Source organism: Carassius gibelio, chromosome B19 (genome assembly GCF_023724105.1).
Source record: "Carassius gibelio isolate Cgi1373 ecotype wild population from Czech Republic chromosome B19, carGib1.2-hapl.c, whole genome shotgun sequence".
Taxonomy (NCBI): Eukaryota; Metazoa; Chordata; class Actinopteri; order Cypriniformes; family Cyprinidae; genus Carassius; species Carassius gibelio.
In genome coordinates, this window is record NC_068414.1 from 35,722,364 (window position 1) to 35,744,509 (window position 22,146).

General features: G+C 37.3%; 1 protein-coding gene across 28 annotated transcripts in view; it reads right to left on the reverse strand.

Annotated features, from left to right (window-relative positions):
- The window catches only part of LOC127978666 (E3 ubiquitin-protein ligase TRIM39), a 138,899-nt gene that overhangs the window by 1,615 nt on the left and 115,138 nt on the right, over positions 1–22,146 (reverse strand). For 3 of the 28 annotated variants that reach the window (XM_052583490.1, XM_052583491.1, XM_052583485.1), the window contains exons 6-10: positions 15,375–15,450; positions 14,435–14,970; positions 14,250–14,339; positions 13,918–14,142; positions 13,684–13,822 (exon numbers count right to left, since the gene is read on the reverse strand). The exons of 6 other annotated variants lie outside the window; for them this stretch is intronic. In XM_052583490.1, the coding sequence (XP_052439450.1) occupies positions 13,684–13,822; positions 13,918–14,142; positions 14,250–14,339; positions 14,435–14,970; positions 15,375–15,450 (1,066 nt within the window). Of the gene's footprint in view, positions 1–58; positions 284–403; positions 494–588; positions 1,125–1,530; positions 1,607–12,222; positions 13,055–13,174; positions 13,202–13,683; positions 13,823–13,917; positions 14,143–14,249; positions 14,340–14,434; positions 14,971–15,374; positions 15,451–22,146 lie in introns of those variants that run through there. 19 more of the 28 variants (XM_052583496.1, XM_052583480.1, XM_052583501.1 and 16 more) reach the window with 17 other exon arrangements.

Sequence of the window (22,146 nt, forward strand, 5' to 3'; positions counted from 1 at the left end):
AGTGTTATAGACAGTGTCATATACTGCATTATCACTGATCAGAGAGATGTTCACTGACCTGTATGACATCTTCAGTTTGTGAAAGCTGCTGCAGTTTAATGTTTCTCATCTTTAGTTCAGTGATCACCTGCTCCAGCTCTTCAATCAGCTCTTTCTTCTGTTTCTCTGCTGCTTTCTGCTTCTCCTCAATCATCTCCAGCTGTTCAGTCTGATGTCTCTCAATGGAGCGGATGAGATCAGTGAAGAGCTCGATACAAGCTGTTTTATCCTTCTGTGTGCTTCTCTGCTCAACCAGATCAATCAACAGATTATTAGTGCTGTTGTCTGCATGCTGCACAGTTCATATTACTGACATTAATTATATCTTAATGTGTCCATGAAGCAACCACTAACAAGCACTCACATGTCTGACTTCTGCTGAGTGTTTGATGTCTTCAATCTTCTTGATTCTGTCCTGGATCATCTGCTGTGTGTCTTGGATCATCAACTCGGTCTATAAACAGAACATTTAATTGATAGAATGACATGAGTGTGAGTAATGACCATTTAAATTCATAAGTGAACTTTTTTATTATGAATAGTCTTTACCTCTTCTAAAGACACAGTGTTGTGGTTCTTGTGATCTCCATCAGTACAGGACAGACAGACGATGGTCTGATCATCTCTACAGAACAGATCCAGAGGTCTCTCGTGTTTCTGACATATATAGTCCTCCAGATTACTCACAGGATCCATCAGTTTGTGTTTCTTCAAACGTGTCACTCTCAAATGAGGCTCCAGGTGAGTTTCACAGTAAGAGCTCTGACACACCAGACACGACTTCAGCGCTTTCAGCTTTCTTTCCTCACAGATGTCACACAGAACTTCAGTTGTTTTCTCAGGAGGTTTCTTTTTATAGGGATCAGCAATCTCTCGGAGTGTGGTATTAATCTTGAGATCAGGTCTTTGCTTGAATGTGTATTTACAGTATGGACAGCTGTAGATCTGGCTGTTGTCCCAGTGTTCATTCAGACAGATTTTGCAGAAGTTGTGTCCACATGAAGTCGAGACTGGATCAGTGAAAACATCCAGACATATAGAGCACTGAAGCTCCTCAGACAGTGGACCACTGGAGGATGACATGACTGGAAAGAAAGAGAAGATATATAAAGATAAATCACATGACTATTAGTTCCGACACACTTTAAGTTTCTCATTCATCTTAAAATATTGTTGTTTGAAAAGCATTTGTATAAATTATTGAAATAATGATGATTTATATTTTAAATAGAGACAGAGAGAAGAAAAGTAATCAAGAACAGTTTATAAAGAATCCCATAATGCACAAACTGAAGTTGGCTGAACGTAAAAGACCGTCTAGATACAAACTTTGAACAAATGTAAAAACATGCAAGAGTTCATCTGGTCATTGCAAAACAAACTTTAAGTTAATCAGTAATACAAAGCACTAGAACTGTACATTCCTGAACTGTATTTCCAATATTACTGTATAAGAAGAGCAAGTCATTATTTTCTGGGTTATTGACATACATGGAGGGTAATTTATACTCGTCCTCCTGGTTTTTCCTGGTTCGTTTGATGGTGAAGATTCTGCCATTGCTTTTCCCTTTAAAACACAAACATTGTATTTCAGAATATAAAATAATGCTCAATGAACTGATAAAAAACACCCATTTGCTGTATATTTGAATGTATATGTGATCACTGTGGTTTAAATGAGATCTTATATCTCACAGGTCAGAGTTTGGTTTGCTTATTAATATATTGTAGAAACTTTATTTTTTTGTAAAGGTGCTTTGCAATGATTTGTATAAACTTATTCTTATCTGGGGTGGTGTTGGATAAGACACATGCCTTTGGTGTGAGAGACCTGGGTTCATATCCACATATGTCCCTGAGCAAGACACTTTACCCCTATTTGCTCCAGAGGCATGTGACATATATAGCAATTGTAAGTCACTTTTAGTCAGCTAAATTAATAAATGTTAATATGATTATTATTTGACATTAGATATTTTCAAAGAAGATACAGTCCTTTCATTCTTGTTAACAATTATTCACTCTTATTACTCTCTGAAGGAAAGTGACATTCAAGTAACGTTATTTTCTGTTTTTCAAGATTAAAACTGATTTGGATTATGACTATTTAATTAATATTTACATTAAATTGCTCAAATCTCATGTAAACATTAATAGCAAGGGAAACCATTAACACAGTAAGACTCATAAATCTGAACTATGACCTTCTGTTTACATTAAAGAAAGTACAAAGTACAAGTAATATATTCTACAACAAAAATATATCTCTCTTCATATTAGATGTATTATATGGTCAAGAGTCATTTTCATATTGTTTATTTTAAACATGAATTTAAACTGTAGTGTAGCAGGCCTGTGTTATTCTTTCTGCAGCTCATTTACTTCCTGTTTCTTTAATCAATCAATCTTAATGTCACATGCAGTGACAATAAAACCAAACTTTGCTGTAATACTAATCAAATGACAAACTTTAAACACAATTCTGGCACCATTTCAATGCAGTAAACAACTACTGGAGAGTTTGACGTGAACTTGTTCCAGTTGGAAACTAGCTAAACCAGACCACTTCCATTAAAAACCTCTTGAGGACGATCTCTCTTATATTTCTGTCACTTACCTGTGAGTATAAGATGTGATCACACGGATCTTAAAACAGCTCAATAAATATTCTGTTGTTTTGGTTGATCGTTGCAATTGTTGTTTAAGCTAGTTTCACTTTCTTTGAACTCCAGTGTCGTCAGAACTCTTACTGTACTTTATTTGACGGCAAATAAAAGAGCTTCAACACAGCCGTCGTCTGTATACACGTACAAACAATTAACTGCACTTGAAGCTTTCATAAAATTAAAAATTAAACATCCAAACCCAAAAACTAAATTTTGGCAGGAACAGAAACAGAAACGAACGATGGCGCGGAGCTGTGGGCGGATGGGCCTGGGTCCGCCCACATTTACAGCTGGCCCGCCCAATCAGAAATACAAATAAATAAAAATACTACTCTGTATAGTTAAACATGGATACTACTTTATGTGGTGTATTTACTCTATAAAATGTTATATTTAAAACAGTAAAATTATAAGAACCTGATAATTATTTAAAATGTAAGTGTGTTGGTGACGTGTTTTCATTGGTCAATGCAACATCAACGTAGCACGCACTAATGCAATCTGGCGCGAATTACGATGACTAGAAGTATACGTGGTTTCTTGATTTTTCTTTAGTGTCTATGGCCAAACAAGTTACTAAAATAATAAGTCTCTAAGCTCAAATAATGTTGCTTTTGTAGAAAGTGTATGTGGGGGGTTGACCTCAGCCTCTTGTTCAGGGCCTAAAGATTCGTTCAGTTAACATGTCATTACTTTAAATGTTCACTGAAAATAGTGTTATGTTGTGGTTGGTTTTTTATTTATTTATTTATTTATTTATTTTTAGAGCTACATGCTCTCTAATTGATCTTCCCTATGCACTATCACAATGTTCCCTCAGTATGGCTATGGCTAGTCTATGTTATATTGGCTTATGTAGGCTAATCAGCATAGTTTTGACAGTAGATCAAATGTAAACTAGGCTACAAGATAAGTAGTCTAATAAACAAATAAAATAAAAAATAATAATAATTTCCATTATAAAGCAGTTTGAATGCTTCATTGAGTTACAGTATGGTTCTAATGAGAAAAATATTCCCGAGCAGCTTTCAGCTGATCACAGTGATGTTTTTGTATATATTTATACCAGCACTGTAATTCAGCACTATAAGTCTCACCACGTTTATTTCTTTTATATAATATAGATATAGCATATTGCATTTAAGCCACAATAGCATGTGAAATTGAGACATTAATTCAAGAATTTGGGCCCGGTTCCCCAAAACGTTCGTACGCTAAGTAAATCTTCTGTAAGTCACACTTTCGTAAGGTTGGTCTGGGTCATTCGTAATCTCTCTCTTAGTGTTGTTTGAGCTCAAGATGCTACTGTACAGCAGTCTTTAGAAACCAGCGAAGTACAAGTCAAACTATGGTATGTTGACAATGTTGTGGCTCAACAATGATTTTATGTTATTTTTTCAAGACTCATAATAAATTATGTTGGCAATGGATACAGGTCTATTTATGAAGTTGACTTTATGTGTTATCAGAACTAATATGGTGGTAATTAGCCTAGGCTTATTCGTAATGTAATTAAAGCGAATTGGCAATCATTTTTTTGATAATTAAAATCTGGCAAACAATTTGGCTCTAAATGGCTAAGATCTATAAATGGGTAATCATGGTGGTGTCCAGTAAGCGACCACAGCAGCGATCCAACGTGTCCTTGTATTGAATCAGAGACGGAGCCGGACGTGGAGACATTAGTCCATATCAATTGTTTTATTCGGCAAAACTTAAGCCCTTTTGACATTTTGCCTGATGTGGCTATATAAAAAAAAAATCGCCTCCCAAGATAACTCATTATTGAGCTGCTGGACCTTCTCAGACCTGCTCTTGCCAGTCTAACGCGGCGGAATTCTGCTTTAAGCCCTGAAGCACAGCGCTATGTTTTTTTTTGTTTGTTTTTTTGCTACAGAGAGATACATCGAGGTCGTGGGAGAGGGCTACGGCCTAATCAAGACCTCTGTGTGGAGGTGCGTCCACACTGTCATCAACGCCCTTCTGCATCATGCCGTGGATTAGATCCTGGTGGATGGCACTCATCTCTATCACCAACCCATCAGTGATTGATCAGGCGTACATATCGCGAAAGGGAGACGCGGCCATAAAATAAAACTTCAAGTTCCGCTGACGAGAAGCTTGGTGCCCTTGTTTACGTTGCTTCCCCAGCATATTTTGTATCTAATTCTCTCTGTGTTTGTTCATTGTAGATAGGTTGCTTTTTATTAAAAACATAAACCAATTGCAATCAATACCGCATTAAACAGAAGTAACTGCTGCTTGACAATCCATTCTGATTGTAAAGTACCTTACCATTAATATAAAAGTGTATTATATAATTTTTATAAGTCGTTAAACCCATGTCAAGAAGCGGCACAAGTGGCACAACGGGAAATTTATAGTCTATATTTTACTGATAACTTCAAATATGTTAAAATAAACGTTACTGTAATAATTTGAGGAATATTTCATTTGCATAGATCGTGTTGTCTTTCTTAACGCTGTATTGCACCTTCGCGTGAAGTGAAAAATCGATTCCTGAGCAATGGGTACCAACTAATTCAGCACCTTCACTTTGGACAGCGCTCTTGTGACGTCAGACGTAAGAGGCAGCGTGCTAAGAAGCTTCCCAAGGGACACTTCGGGGAACACACTTAGGAACATAAACAACTTTGGTATGATATATCTTTCGACTTTTGAGGTCTTCTTAGCCCGCTAAGAGTGCGCGTTATCGGGAAACCGGGCCCTGTGTCTTTTGGGGTGAACATTTTCAATGTTTTTTGTTTTGTTTTGTTTTTTGTTTTTTTGCTGTTAAAATGTGATTTACTTAATCAAAATGATTGCATGTAACAAGCTAAATTTTCTGGAAGTGTTTCCATGCATATTGGAAATGTAATTTCAATAGGCTACCATCTTAGTGAAAGCTAGTCCGATGACAAGTGTGGATAAAGACTAAAATTTCTACCTTACAAGGAAGTCTCTCTGTGATGTAGACTATAAACTCAGTCTTATACTGTACTACGGCAGAGAAACATGGAAACACATAGACCTGGCATTAATACATCTTCTCAAAGTTTTTCTCCTGACATATAAGAATAAAGGTTTTTCTTGGCAAGACGTCCGGTGCCCGGTCCCGTGAATCAAATAATAATGGGAAAAGGCTTAATTTGCAATAGGCCTTTGAGATGATTAATTCATGATTCAGAAGTGTAACATGTTACGTACCCCTTTAAAAACAGAGATCTAGGGGTGAAAAGGGGGGTAACAAATAAACGGTGGAGAGAGACTGAGAGAACTGCCGTCTCCAAGTTCCAGGGCTGACACACAAGAAAGCTCAGTAACAACAGTTTAAGCGAACAACCAGAGGTATTTTATTTAACAGAATAGAAAATATATATAAGGCTTCAGGAGGGGAAAGGCCAAAACAATAAACAAAAAGTTTCCTCTGACTAAAGGTTTTCAATGTTAACTTACCTACCAAACAAAAAGAGAAAGAAAAAGCACAGAGATACTTCCCTGACTTCCTCTCTAACTCAAACACAGGAGAAAAAGGGTAGTTTCTAAAATAAATGACATCCACCTCCCTACAAGAAAAATATTCCACTTCCACTTAAGCAGTTACACTAAAAATGACAGACACTCTGCAACTCTCAATAACTTCACTTTAACACTATAGGTGAAGCAGTCAACAAACACTTAAGTAGACAAGAGATTAAACAAGAGCTTAAAATCCCAACGCTGAAACTAGAAGATGGCAGTTGCAAGGATGGAACGCCTCAGCCTCTCACACTGGACTGCAGCTCTTGGAGGTTCCTTTATACTCCAGCTAATGAGCTGAACAGGAGACAGGTGGCACTCATTAGCCTGCCAAGCAGAGAGAGGAAGGAGGAGTGAAAGAAACAAGATCACAAACTAAACACATACACACACAGTAAACCCAATGGTTAATGTAATCAAAAGTCAAAATCAATTATGTCCCTATGGACGTAACACACAGTTGTTACTCAACCAGAATAATACGCTCGCACGTGTTCTGATCACGAGCCCAACATTACATCAGTTAACCAACCATCAACAGACTTAATCGATTGCATCTCTAATCAACAATTTATCGATCGTCGATTAATCGTTTACATCCCTAGTGCCAACAACAGTGAATTTTGTGTTATTTATATCTCATCGGGTACAATCATTTGATTAGACATTCTCATTCTAATACTATGGATATTTTGTTGTTAATCACTTTTAAAAGACCGAGAGCAAATAATTACCAACCTATGGGATATGTGAGTGTGTGTGTGTGTGTTTATGTGAGTGTGTGCAGGGCTGTGCACAGATATTTTAGTGGGCAGTGGCCCAAACCAAAAAAAGGGGTACTGGGGGGGTGGGGGTTAATACAAATGATCCAGTTGTTACAAATATACAGTTAAGAGAGAAGACAGCACACTCTGTAATAATTCCAGACATTATTGTAGATGTTTTGATAAGAGTGAGCTCTTCCTCACTCTCTGAGTCTGCTTCTGCCTCATCTTTAGTGGAAGTATGGGAGAGTGGGGTAAGTTGAGCCGCCCCCTGCATCTTGGCAACTGTACACTTTTACTATAATATATATTATATAAATATAGTATTAAACTACATGTTTTAGAACCACCAAACATATCTACCAGACTGTGAAAAAGAGAAACACATGGGAGGAGAGGAAGGCACCCATTTACTTTAAAAACTGTTTTTGGCTTGTCAAAGTACAATTTTAGTATAACAGATGCAATGGTTGTTACATCAAAGCAAATTTATCCAGGTCTAAAAATATGTATGATACATACATGTATAGGTGATTTAGCAACATATACACCCATGCAAATCATTTCGCTAAAAATTAGCCTGAACTGATAACCAGCAGTAGCTATTTTTTCCATAATGGCAGCTATGGGGCAAAGTGAGCCAAATGCTGTGAGGTAAATTGAGTCAGCATTTAAACTTACCCCACCATAAGGCACTGTAGTAATCTCTGAATTATAAAATGGTATTTTAATGTTATATTACTGGTTTAGTTTATCATATATAGATATTACTTGAAGTTTATTTGATAGGGACAGTGAGTGTACAAGTGAACCATATTCAAACCAGAATATTTTTTTTATCACTTTATAATTAGATATATCTTTCCACCTGTCGTCTCTAATGGCCAACAAATTCTCTGTTTATTCTGTTTTTAAGGAAGACTACAACTTTAGTGTTCAACATACCATTTCAGAAATACTAACAATGAAATACTGAAATCTAGTTCTTAGCGGGATCGCGAATCATTTGAATAAGTTCGGGAGTTCGTAGCGGGATCGCGAATCATTTGAGTCAATTTGGGGATTGCGAATCATTTGAATAAGTTTGGGAGTTCGTAGCGGGATCGCGAATCATTTGAGTCAATTTGGGGATCGCGAATCATTTGAATAAGTTCGGGAGTGCGTAGCGAGATCGCGAATCATTTGAGTCATCTGACTCCAGTTTGGGAGTTGGAGCGGGATCGCGAATCATTTGAATAAGTTCGGGAGTTCGTAGCAGGTTTGCGAATCATTTGAGTCAGTTCGGGAGTTCTTAGGGATCGCGAATCATTTGAATAAGTTCGGGAGTTCGTAGCGGGATCGCGAATCATTTGAGTCAATTTGGGGATCGCAAATCATTTGAATAAGTTCTGGAGTTCGTAGCGAGATCGCGAATCATTTGAGTCATCTGACTCCAGTTTGGGAGTTGGAGCGGGATCGCGAATCATTTGAGTCAATTTGGGGATCGCAAATCATTTGAATAAGTTCTGGAGTTCGTAGCGGGATCGCGAATCATTTGAGTCAATTTGGGGATTGCGAATCATTTGAATAAGTTTGGGAGTTCGTAGCGGGATCGCGAATCATTTGAGTCAATTTGGGGATCGCGAATCATTTGAATAAGTTCGGGAGTGCGTAGCGAGATCGCGAATCATTTGAGTCATCTGACTCCAGTTTGGGAGTTGGAGCGGGATCGCGAATCATTTGAATAAGTTCGGGAGTTCGTAGCAGGTTTGCGAATCATTTGAGTCAGTTCGGGAGTTCTTAGGGATCGCGAATCATTTGAATAAGTTCGGGAGTTCGTAGCGGGATCGCGAATCATTTGAGTCAATTTGGGGATCGCAAATCATTTGAATAAGTTCTGGAGTTCGTAGCGGGATCGCGAATCATTTGAGTCAATTTGGGGATCACGAATCATTTGAATAAGTTTGGGAGTTCGTAGCGGGATCGCGAATCATTTGAGTCAATTTGGGGATCGCGAATCATTTGAATAAGTTCGGGAGTGCGTAGCGGGATCGCGAATCATTTGAGTCAGTTCGGGAATTCGTAGCGGGATCGCGAATCATTTGAGTCAGTTTGAGGATCGCGAATCATTTGAATCAGTTCGGGAGTTCATAGCGGGATCGCGAATCATTTGAGTCAGTTTGGGTTCGCAAATCATAGCTGTATATGGATAGGCATTTTTAACTAATTTAGTAGCTAGTTGTAATTACATTTTCCACGCTTGTTTAGGTGTGAAATGTGACCTTGTATTTTTTGTTTTAATGATGTGCCTTTTAACAGTATCAAGTTTATTCAAAAACTAAACAAATCGTGCGTAAAAAGTGCACACATCTAGGCTAATGTAAAGTTACATGATGAAGTCATGCTACTGCGCGTGTGCATTTTGAGTGCGTTCTTTCACTGCATTATTCGGTGTATTCAAATGAATTTATGAATGCATGTGAATGATCACAAAATTCAAGATATGAACCCTTTGTGCCAAAAGGGTTCTTTCTTGTCATTATAGAACCCTTTTAGCATGAAAGGTTCTTTGGAGTTGAGTAAAGAACCCTATGGTTCTATATAGAACCCCAATGATCCCTTTCTTCTAACAGTTTGTTGTCATAAGCAGGGTTGGTTCTAGGGTAAGTGGAGATCCATGTATGTGACTTTTTATTTTAATAAATCAGAAAGATTTACCTAGTTTAAAATATACAAAAACAATAAAAACAAATTTAAAACATTTTATTTAAAGTTTATCCCTTGTATCCTGACACATATGCTGATGTTGTGTCTCTATCTCACTTTTTTTTTTTGTCTGTCTCGGTTTTATTTTATTTTCCAATCAAGCCTGACTGGCTACACTCGTCCTGGTAGAACAGGGATAAGAAGCAAACATGAAGCAGTGCACTGACATACTCTTACTCTATAAAGATATACCGGTCAAAGGACTTTATCTCTGTGTTTAAAGCCAAGTATAATTATAAACGCAGGGCTCTATACACTTATATTTTTGAAGGAGGACTTGAAAGCACTTACAAATTGCATAAATAATCATTAGAAGGTTAATGTATCAAATATACAATTTGGAATAGGCTACAGAAATATGAAATTATGAAAAAACTTAGAATGGTACTTTGCCACTAGGTGGCGGCATGCCCACTTCCTTAATGAGTGAGTCGGTCAGTCATTTAATCAATGGATTCGTTAGAAACGGATGATTCATTCAGAAAAAAAAGTGTGTGTGTGTGTGTGTGTGTGTGTGTGTGTGTGTGTGTGTCCCCTACAGACTGTGCTGCGCAACCGTTAACTGTTAGATGTTCAAAATGTAACATTAAATCAGACACAATTTAAAACCGAAAAATAAATATAAAAGTTACAGATACCTGAAGTAAGCTGTTGTATCTTGGCATTCAAGTGTTTTGGCTGGGGGGTTTTACTTCCTTTTTTAAGAAGAAGAAGATTAATTTTGAAATATCCATTTTAATTTTCAAATAAATTGATCTAGTAAAATACTACACGCCAACAAACCGCCTGCCTCCAAAAGATCTCACTTCATTGGCTGGATCGTACAGACGCTCATCGATGGTTGGCTAGTTTACATGTCAGTTAAAAGCACTAGACTCAGTGGGCGGTTTTCGTCGGATGTGAATGACAACGCGTACTTACTTGGGTAAATTTACAGACACTGTGGACTTGAGTCGAGAGATATTTATTTATTTATTTAAATTCTAATATAAATTACTTTATTGGGCTTGAAAACTCATTGAGGGCATGGTTGTAATAAAAACATTCGGGGCTTTACTGAAAACATTCAGGGCTCCAGCCCCCTTAGCCCACCCCTAACGCCGCCCCTGGATATGACAACGAAAGATTACAATTTACAGAAGCACATATTATAGAAATAAATCAGATCTCATTTTAGAAATTGGTAAATAAAGATGTGACTATAGAATTGTTTCACAGATTAAGTATCTCAAATATACAGAGTTAATTAACAGGATTTAAAGAATTAATACTAAGTTTTATTATTATTTATTTTATTTATTTTATTTTATTTTATTTTTGAGTTAGTTTTCATTAACGTCCATGCTCCACACTCCATCCCAGTAGGTGGCGGTAAATGCACATAAAGCTTTGTGTCGAAGAAGAAGAAGAAGAAGTGGTTTGAGTGGGACCAGAGCGCGCATTCTTTGCCAGACTCGTGAGGTCAGTTAAGCTCTGCTGGGATATCTTTTTTCTTTTGTTTAAATCTCTGCCAGTTACAAAGTATAGATTTTTAAAATTGTAGTTAGTGGTAGACATAGTACAACATAACATAGTTTTGACAAATATCTTGTGCTGGTGTTTTAACGACGGCGTCTGATGCATTTTCTTTGAGATCAGCGTAAATGTATGCCTCATTTTTTCTTTTGTTTTAACTTTTCACCTAGCTTGACAAACGCTAACTTTCCTGGTTTGCAAAATTGCTTTTCGTTCGCTTCTTTTTTGTTTTAGTTTGAGGTAAGGTACAAATGCTATAAACTCTGTGACCTTGTTTTTATTTCTAACTGGTAACAAACTCTTAACACCTTTTAAATTGTAATGCTACAAGCTTGGACTCCAACGTATCAACGTATTAGTTTTTTTAGATAAATAACCAGTAACCTAGTTTTCTTTTTATTTAATTTGTACATAGTTTGGAACCGTTTTCAATGCCCCCCCCCCCCCCCCCCCCCCCAGACAAAAACTTTTCCCTCCCGCCAAATTCCTTTTAGGATCATAAAAAAGATGGGCTCTGGCAGGGAGGGGTGGTGGTCAAAACAGGTGTGCAAAACAGATTTTTGGAGACAAGCACCCTTTACTCTCTCTAGGCCCATAATCGGGCGAATTATCATAAATGATTTGAGCGAGTTTAACAAGGGCCAAATTGTGATGACTAGACGACTGGGTCAGAGACAATCTCCAAAACTGTGCAGCTCTTGTTGGGTGTTCCCAGGGTCATGGGCGGCTCATTGGTTCACTTGGAGAGGGAAAGCTCTGGCCTGTGAGGATCGATCCAACAGACAAGCTCCTGTAGCTCAAGTTGCTCTAGAGGTTAATGATGATTCTGATGGAAAGGTGTCAGAATACACCTTGTATCTCAGTTTGTTGTGAATGAGGCTGGGGGTGTGTGTGTGTGTGTGTGTGTGTGTGTGTGTGTGTGTGTGTGTCAGTAACAGAATGTTTTGTAGCAGAGATGACTGAAACAACCTTGATACAACAGTTTATAAAGGCTTTAATGTGCGTTTTGATGAAAACATTTTACAGACAGTTTCACCTTGTCAGCAGAAGATGTGAAAATGGTGTAGAAAAGTCATAAGTGTTGGGGGGAAAAGAATGTATTAAACATTTAAGACAAGCATTACATTTTGTCTGTAAAATATGTGATGAAAAAAACTTTAATCACTTGAGAAACACCACATACATTATCAGATTTGAAATAATAATAAAAAAAAAACATTTTGATTTTAAAAATAACTGATCCTATTTCATGTATAAATTAATGTTCCTTCATGACAGGTTTGATGATCAGTGGTAGTGAGTTTTTACCTCCATCATTAAGGTATGGGCTAAAATATGGATAGAGTTTCCCAGTGAAAGACTGAGCAGTGAAAGAGTAGATATGAGATCTGGACTCTGCATCATAAAAGGAGACCAGACCCTCCTCATAATCCACAAACACACCGACCCGCTGCGGCTTCACTCTCAGAGACAGAGGGACGAGACGATCCTCACAGGCTTTATATTCATCTCCATTCCTCAGCCACACAGTCCAGTGTCCATCACTGGGTCTCAGTGTGATCTGTCCCTTCCTGTTAATGGATTCTCTGGCCACTCCTAAATCCCAATCAGTTTTACCCTTCACCTGCACCTCAAAATAAAATCTCCCAGAGGAGAATCCCTCCTTTCCCAGGACACAGACACAGTAATCAAATCTCTCTGGTTTGTCTGGGAGTCTCCGTCTAATTTCTCCAAGTCTCACTTGTTTTCCATCATCAGACAGAATGAGTTCAGGATGAGCTGTATCAGGATCCAGAGTCACATCCACTGAGAAAACAGAGCAGAAGAATCACAGCTTAATGTAGATGTTTTGTGATGATGATATTTGTAATATTGATTCCAGATTTAATCAGATTGTGATGCAGTAATGAATCTAGTGCACTGTACCTGCATACTGCTGCATCCACTTCAGCTCTGTAGAGACACAATAAAACATCAGCAAATCTTTGAGATATGTATGTGTGGAATTATAGACGAGCATTAAAACTATACTAAAATAATTGGGTAACACTCTAGAATAAGGGTACATTAGTTCATGTTAGTTAACTACTTTAGTTAACATGATCTAAACAAGAACAATACAGCATTTATTAATCTTAGTTGATGTTCATTTCAACATTACTAATGCATTATTCAAATCTAAAGTTGTGCTTGTTAACATTAGTTAATGCACTGTGATTTAGCATGAACTAGCAATGAATAACTGTATTTGTGTCATTAACTGACCTTAACAAAGATTCATAAATACAGTAATAAATGTATTGTTCATTGTTTGTTCATGTAGTAACATTAACTAATGGACCATTATTCTAAAGTATTACCAATAATTGTATACAGTACACTGTATGTGTAAATCATGTTTTTATCAGGTCAATGTGTTGTGTGTATAGATGTACTTGTTTGATCAAGTTTCTCATCTATAGTGTCCTTCAGTTGAGTCAGATCTCTCATCAGACTCTCCAGATTCTCACGAGTGTTCACACTGATCTCAGGCCAGTTCCTGGTGTTTCTGAGGCTGCTCAGAGATGAGTAAATCTACAGCAGGAGAGAGGAGAAATCCTTCAGCACGAGGAGTGTTATAGACAGTGTCATATACTGCATTATCACTGATCAGAGAGATGTTCACTGACCTGTATGACATCTTCAGTTTGTGAAAGCTGCTGCAGTTTAATGTTTCTCATCTTTAGCTCAGTGATCACCTGCTCCAGCTCTTCAATCAGCTCTTTCTTCTGTTTCTCTGCTGCTTTCTGCTTCTCCTCCATCATCTCCAGCTGTTCAGTCTGATGTCTCTCAATGGAGCGGATGAGATCAGTGAAGAGCTCGATACAAGCTGTTTTATCCTTCTGTGTGCTTCTCTGCTCAACCAGATCAATCAACAGATTATTAGTGCTGTTGTCTGCATCATGCACAGTTCATATTACTGACATTAATTATATCGTAGCAACCACTAACAAGCACTCACATGTCTGACTTCTGCTGAGTGTTTGATGTCTTCAATCTTCTTGATTCTGTCCTGGATCATCTGCTGTGTGTCTTGGATCATCAACTCGGTCTATAAACAGAAAATGTAATTGATATAATGACATGAGTGTGAGTAATGACCATTTAAATTCATAAGTGAACTTTTTTATTATGAATAGTGTTTACCTCTTCTAAAGACACAGTGTTGTGGTTCTTGTGATCTCCATCAGTACAGGACAGACAGACGATGGTCTGATCATCTCTACAGAACAGATCCAGAGGTCTCTCGTGTTTCTGACATATATAGTCCTCCAGATTACTCACAGGATCCATCAGTTTGTGTTTCTTCAAACGTGTCACTCTCAAATGAGGCTCCAGGTGAGTTTCACAGTAAGAGCTCTGACACACCAGACACGACTTCAGCGCTTTCAGCTTTCTTTCCTCACAGATGTCACACAGAACTTCAGTTGTTTTCTCAGGAGGTTTCTTTTTATAGGGATCAGCAATCTCTCGGAGTGTGGTATTAATCTTGAGATCAGGTCTTTGCTTGAATGTGTATTTACAGTATGGACAGCTGTAGATCTGGCTGTTGTCCCAGTGTTCATTCAGACAGATTTTGCAGAAGTTGTGTCCACATGAAGTCGAGACTGGATCAGTGAAAACATCCAGACATATAGAGCACTGAAGCTCCTCAGACAGTGGACCACTGGAGGATGACATGACTGGAAAGAAAGAGAAGATATATAAAGATAAATCACATGACTATTAGTTCCGACACACTTTAAGTTTCTCATTCATCTTAAAATATTTTTGTTTGAAAAGCATTTGTATAAATTATTGAAATAATGATGATTTATATTTTAAATAGAGACAGAGAGAAGAAAAGTAATCAAGAACAGTTTATAAAGAATCCCATAATGCACAAACTGAAGCTGGCTGAATGTAAAAGACCGTCTAGATACAAACTTTGAACAAATTTAAGAATGCAAGAGTTCATCTGGTCATTGCAAAACAAACTTTAAGTTAATCAGTAATACAAAGCACTAGAACTGTACATTCCTGAACTGTATTTCCAATATTACTGTATAAGAAGAGCAAGTCATTATTTTCTGGGTTATTGACATACATGGAGGGTAATTTATACTCGTCCTCCTGGTTTTTCCTGGTTCGTTTGATGGTGAAGATTCTGCCATTGCTTTTCCCTTTAAAACACAAACATTGTATTTCAGAATATAAAATAATACTCAATTAACTGATAAAAAACACCCATTTGCTGTATATTTGAATGTATACGTGATCACTGTGGTTTAAATGAGATCTTATATCTCACAGGTCAGAGTTTGGTTTGCTTATTAATATATTGTAGAAACTTTATTTTTTTGTAAAGGTGCTTTGCAACAATTTGTATAAACTTATTCTTATCTGGGGTGGTGTTGGATAAGACACATGCCTTTGGTGTGAGAGACCTGGGTTCATATCCACATATGTCCCTGAGCAAGACACTTTACCCCTATTTGCTCCAGAGGCATGTGACATATATAGCAATTGTAAGTCACTTTTAGTCAGCTAAATTAATAAATGTTAATATGATTATTATTTGACATTAGATATTTTCAAAGAAGATACAGTCCTTTCATTCTTGTTAACAACTATTCACTCTTATTACTCTCTGAAGGAAAGTGACATTCAAGTTACGTTATTTTCTGTTTTTCAAGATTAAAACTGATTTGGATTATGACTATTTAATTAATATTTACATTAAATTGCTCAAATCTCATGTAAACATTAATAGCAAGGGAAACCATTAACACAGTAAGACTCATAAATCTGAACTATGACCTTCTGTTTACATTAAAGAAAGTACAAGTAATATATTCTACAACAAAAATATATCTCTCTTCATATTAGATGTATTATATGGTCAAGAGTCATTTTCATATTGTTTATTATAAACATGAATTTAAACTGTAGTGTAGCAGGCCTGTGTTATTCTTTCTCCAGCTCATTTACTTCCTGTTTCTTTAATCAATCAATCTTAATGTCACATGCAGTGACAATAAAACCAAACTTTGCTGTAATACTAATCAAATGACAAACTTTAAACACAATTCTGGCACCATTTCAATGCAGTAAACAACTACTGGATTGTTTGACGTGAACTTGTTCCAGTTTGAAACTAGCTAAACCAGACCACTTCCATTACAAACCTCTTGAGGACGATCTCTCTTATATTTCTGTCACTTACCTGTGAGTATAAGATGTGATCACACGGATCTTAAAACAGCTCAATAAATATTCTGTTGTTTTGGTTGATCGTTGCAATTGTTGTTTAAGCTAGTTTCACTTTCTTTGAACTCCAGTGTCGTCAGAGCTCTTACTGTACTTTATTTGACGGCAAATAAAAGAGCTTCAACACAGCCGTCGTCTGTATACACGTACAAACAATTAACTGCACTTGAAGCTTTCATAAATTTAAAAATGAAACATCCAAAACCCAAAAACTAAATTTTGGCAGGAACAGAAACAGAAACGAACGATGGCGCGGAGCTGTGGGCGGGCCTGGATGGGCCTGGGTCCGCCCACATTTACAGCTGGCCCGCCCAATCAGAAATACAAATAAATAAAAATACTACTCTGTATAGTTAAACATGGATACTACTTTATGTGGTGTATTTACTCTATAAAATGTTATATTTAAAACAGTAAAATTATAAGAACCTGATAATTATTTAAAATGTAAGTGTGTTGGTGACGTGTTTTCATTGGTCAATGCAACATCAACGTAGCACGCACTAATGCAATCTGGCGCGAATTACGATCACTAGAAGTGTACGTGGTTTCTTGATTTTTCTTTAGTGTCTATGGTCAAACAAGTTACTAAAATAATAAGTCTCTAAGCTCAAATAATGTTGCTTTTTTAGAAAGCTAAACGTGTATGTGGGTCGTTGACCTCAGCCTCTTGTTCAGGGCCTAAAGATTCGTTCAGTTAACATGTCATTACTTTAAATGTTCACTGAATATAGTGTTATGTTGTGGTTGGTTGGTTTTTTATTTATTTATTTATTTATTTTTAGAGCTACATGCTCTCTAATTGATCTTCCCTATGCACTATCACAATGTTCCCTCAGTATGGCTATGGCTAGTCTATGTTATATTGGCTTATGTAGGCTATTCAGCATAGTTTTGACAGTAGATCAAATGTAAACTAGGCTACAAGATAAGTAGTCTAATAAACAAATAAAATAAAAAATAATAATAATTTGCATTATAAAGCAGTTTGAATGCTTCATTGAGTTACAGTATGGTTCTAATGAGAAAAATATTCCCGAGCAGCTTTCAGCTGATCACAGTGATGTTTTTGTATATATTTATACCAGCACTGTAATTCAGCACTATAAGTCTCACCACGTTTATTTCTTTTATATAATATAGATATAGCATATTGCATTTAAGCCACAATAGCATGTGAAATTGAGACATTAATTCAAGAATTTGGGCCCGGTTCCCCAAAACGTTCGTACGCTAAGTAAATCTTCTGTAAGTCACACTTTCGTAAGGTTGGTCTGGAGCATTCGTAATCTCTCTCTTAGTGTTGTTTGAGCTCAAGATGCTACTGTACAGCAGTCTTTAGAAACCAGCGAAGTACAAGTCAAACTATGGTATGTTGACAATGTTGTGGCTCAACAATGATTTTATGTTATTTTTTCAAGACTCATAATAAATTATGTTGGCAATGGATACAGGTCTATTTATGAAGTTGACTTTATGTGTTATCAGAACTAATATGGTGGTAATTAGCCTAGGCTTTTTCGTAATGTAATTAAAGCGAATTGACAATCAGTTTTTTGATAATTAAAATCTGGCAAACAATTTGGCTCTAAATGGCTAAGATCTATAAATGGGTAATCATGGTGGTGTCCAGTAAGCGACCACAGCAGCGATCCAACGTGTCCTTGTATTGAATCAAAGACGGAGCCGGACGCGGAGCCATTAGTCCATGTCAGTTGATTTATTCGGCAAAACCTAAGCCCTTTTGACATTTTGCCTGATGTGGCTATATAAAAAAAAATCGCCTCCCAAGATAACTCATTATGGAGCTGCTGGACCTTCTCAGACCTGCTCTTGCCAGGCTAACGCGGCGGAATTCTGCTTTAAGCCCTGAAGCACAGCGCTATGTTTTTTTTTTTTTGTTTTTTTTTTTTGGCTACAGAGAGATACATCGAGGTCGTGGGAGAGGGCTACGGCCTAATCAAGACCTCTGTGTGGAGGTGCGTCCACACTGTCACCAACGCCCTATTATTTATATTTATCTCTATCACCAACCCATCAGTGATTGATCGGGAGGAAATATCGCGAAAGGGAGACGCGGCCATAAAATAAAACTTCAAGTTCCGCTGACGAGAAGCTTGGTGCCCTTGTTTACGTTGCTTCCCCAGCATATTTTCTATCTAATTCTCTCTGTGTTTGTTCATTGTAGATAGGTTGCTTTTTATTAAAAACATAAACCAATTGCAATCAATACCGCATTAAACAGAAGTAACTGCTGCTTGACAATCCATTCTGATTGTAAAGTACCTTACCATTAATATAAAAGTGTATTATATAGTTTTTATAAGTCGTTAAACACATGTCAAGAAGCGGCACAAGTGGCACAACGGGAAATTTATAGTCTATATTTTACTGATAACTTAAAATATGTTAAAATAAACGTTACTGTAATAATTTGAGGAATATTTAATTTGCATAGATCGTGTTGTCTTTCTGAATGCTGTATTGCACCTTCGCGTGAAGTGGAAAATCGATTCCTGAGCAATCGATGCCAACTAATTCAGCACCTTCACTTTGGACAGCGCTCTTGTGACGTCAGACGTAAGAGGCAGCGTGTTAAGAAGCTTCCTAAGGGACACTTCGGGGAACACACTTAGGAACATAAACAACTTTGGTATGATATATCTTTCGAGGTCTTCTTAGCACGCTAAGAGTGAGCGTTATTGGGAAACCGGGCCCTGTGTCTTTTGGGGTGAACATTTTCAATGTTTTTTTTGTTTGTTTGTTTTTGCTGTTAAAACCAAAACTCCACCAGTGACAAAATGAAGAAAAAACAAGGTCTTTACAGGGGATCTGTATCTGGGGCTCTAGTTGTCCTGGTCTCCGGTGTCTTTCAGGGCTGTAGAGGTCCTTTCTAGGTGCTGATCCACCATCTGGTCTGGATACATACTCGATCCGGGTGACTGCAGTGACCTTCGAATAAGTAAGAAACAGATTAATATAATTGAAGATGTTAATATCTATACGATGTTTGATAGGGAGCCAGTACAGGGTTTACAGAACTGGGCTAATCTGGTCATACTTCCTGATTCTAGGAAGAACTCTAGCTGCTGCATTTTATTATTCATAAGAAAATGGTGACTTTAATACCTAAATTGCTTTATTAACAGTAGACATGCATGCACAGCCATATTAATGATTATTCCCATTGCATCTTGTCATCATGTACAGAGCAGTGATTACATTTTCATGCATAATTTGCACACCTGGTAAGCAGTTGTTGTAAACCTCGTCGCAGTGTCTGCAGGGTGTACATTTTGTTGTATTCCTGACATGGCTTAGACTTGTTCTCCATTTTGTTCCACCTGTATATTGAGATGAGGAGCATGAAAACAGCATTATTACAAAGATAAACATTCAGACATGGCAACTGGGAAATGTAATGTTATGGCACCTTTTTAAACCTCTAATCAAATATGTAAAAGAAGATACTCAGTCAAGCCAGCTGGATTGTGCCCGCTTTCGAAAGGAGTCTGTATACAGTACAACAGACTTCTGAATTTGGAACAAACCAAAGACGGACTTAGTAATGTGGCATCATCCCTCCTCCAGTATCACGTAAAGAAGAATTTCCAACAGGACAGCATCTGGCAACTATTGGGCATTACAAAAAAAAAAAAGGTGTCAGTGCCATGGTTTTATCTCAAGATGCACATCAGTAATGTTTTTTTTTTTCTAAATGCATGTTTACAAAAGCTACTTCAATGTTCTAAATTTAACTACAGCCTAATCCTGGCTTAATCCAAGCCCTGTCTGTGAAACTAGACCTAAAAGTTATAAGGAATTATGAACCGGTCCATTATATTTTGTATAGATAATAAAAAAATAAAAAAAAATTGTTTTGCATTCACATGCTTACAACTTCTGCACATGTATAGTATTAGAGAAAACACACCTCAATAGTGCAAAAAAAAAAAAAAAAACTCTTAAGAACTCTTAAGTTAATGTATATCACACAATCTCCTGAAAGACGAAACATGCAAAAATATATGGATAGTGTTGCACATTTATCTTCTATCATTCCAGTCAAACAACATTCTTTTATATTATTCAATAGACTGTTAACACGCTAACAAACGTTAATATTTAATGGTACGTCAAACGTAATTTGAAGTTAATGGTAGGCCCCTAACAAGGTACACAAACAATGTTGCTACCACTAATTAGATTTCATTGAACAATTAAATCAAAGTAGGCACCAAGTCGTTCACCAAGATAACAATTAAAATCAAACTTACAACGCAAAAAAACATTAATTACTCCGATGACCAATTTCTGAACTTACCGTTTGATCAATCGCAACCATTACTGAAGCGTTTGGGTGCAGTTATATCTGATTGGTTGCGCCCACGTTGGTCGATACTGATTGGCTCCCACTGAATGGCAGGTCCCGCCTACCATCCGGCTGCCAGTTACTGCCTTCCGGCTGTCAATGGCAGCCACTTCCTGCTGCCAGCTGCCGATTTTTTATCTGAACCCCTGCTGAAGACATCCGGTGCCCGGTCCCGTGAATCAAATAATAATGGGAAAAGGCTTAATTTGTAACAGGCCTTTGAGATGATTAATTCATGATTCAGAAGTGTAACAGTTGTTACTCAACCAGAATAATACTTTATAGAACCGTTCCCGCGGCGGTAAAGTTGAGGGTGTGTATTTGCTGCCTTTTAAAATGTTAGTTTATTCTCCATATTTCAATCCAAAAGTGGCACTGCACTTTCTGGCCCACGACACCGTCACTCACAGCCGCTCGCACGTGTTCTGATCACGAGCCCAACATTACATCAGTTAACCGACCATCAACAGCCTTAATCGATTGCATCTCTAATCAACAATTTATCGATCGTCGATTAATCGTTTACATCCCTAGTGCAAACAACAGTGAATTTTGTGTTATTTATATCTCATCGGGTACAATAATTTGATTAGACATTCTCATTCTAATACTATGGATATTTTGTTGTTAATCACTTTTAAAAGACCGAGAGCAAATCATTACCAACGGAAATACAAAAACAAACGACCAAATTACTAATCCAGCGAATCATCACTGAGTGTGATGTGGATTGTAAAACACCTGTTAATAAAACTTGCTTCAGGAACTGTGCAGACACTAAACCACAATGTTTCCTTCCTTTCTTTAGGAAAGCTTATTAAGCTTCAAAATAATTTAAAGTGCTTTATATCTGCAGCTTCTTCTGCATTTTATTTTAATTTTTATAGAAATAAATAGCGAACAAAAGAACTTCTGAAGACAACATTTAACCATTGAAAGTTCCTCAGAGAACCACCCCCATTTAGAGCGGTGCCTAGAGGCTCTTCAGACGGTTCCGCCGGTCTGGCGAAGTGAAGAACCCCAAAAGGTGCCTCCAGGAACCTTTAGTTTTTACAGTGTAGCGCGAGAAAGATGTGAAAATGGTTGCTAGGTGTAACGGAGGCTTGCCTCTGGCGATTACATTTTGGTTGCACCAGCAACTAAAGCAAAGTCTGAGGTGTGGAAAAGTTTTGACCTTGTTTATAATGAGAATAATGAGTGAATAATAAAGTGACGTGACATTCAGCTAAGTATGGAG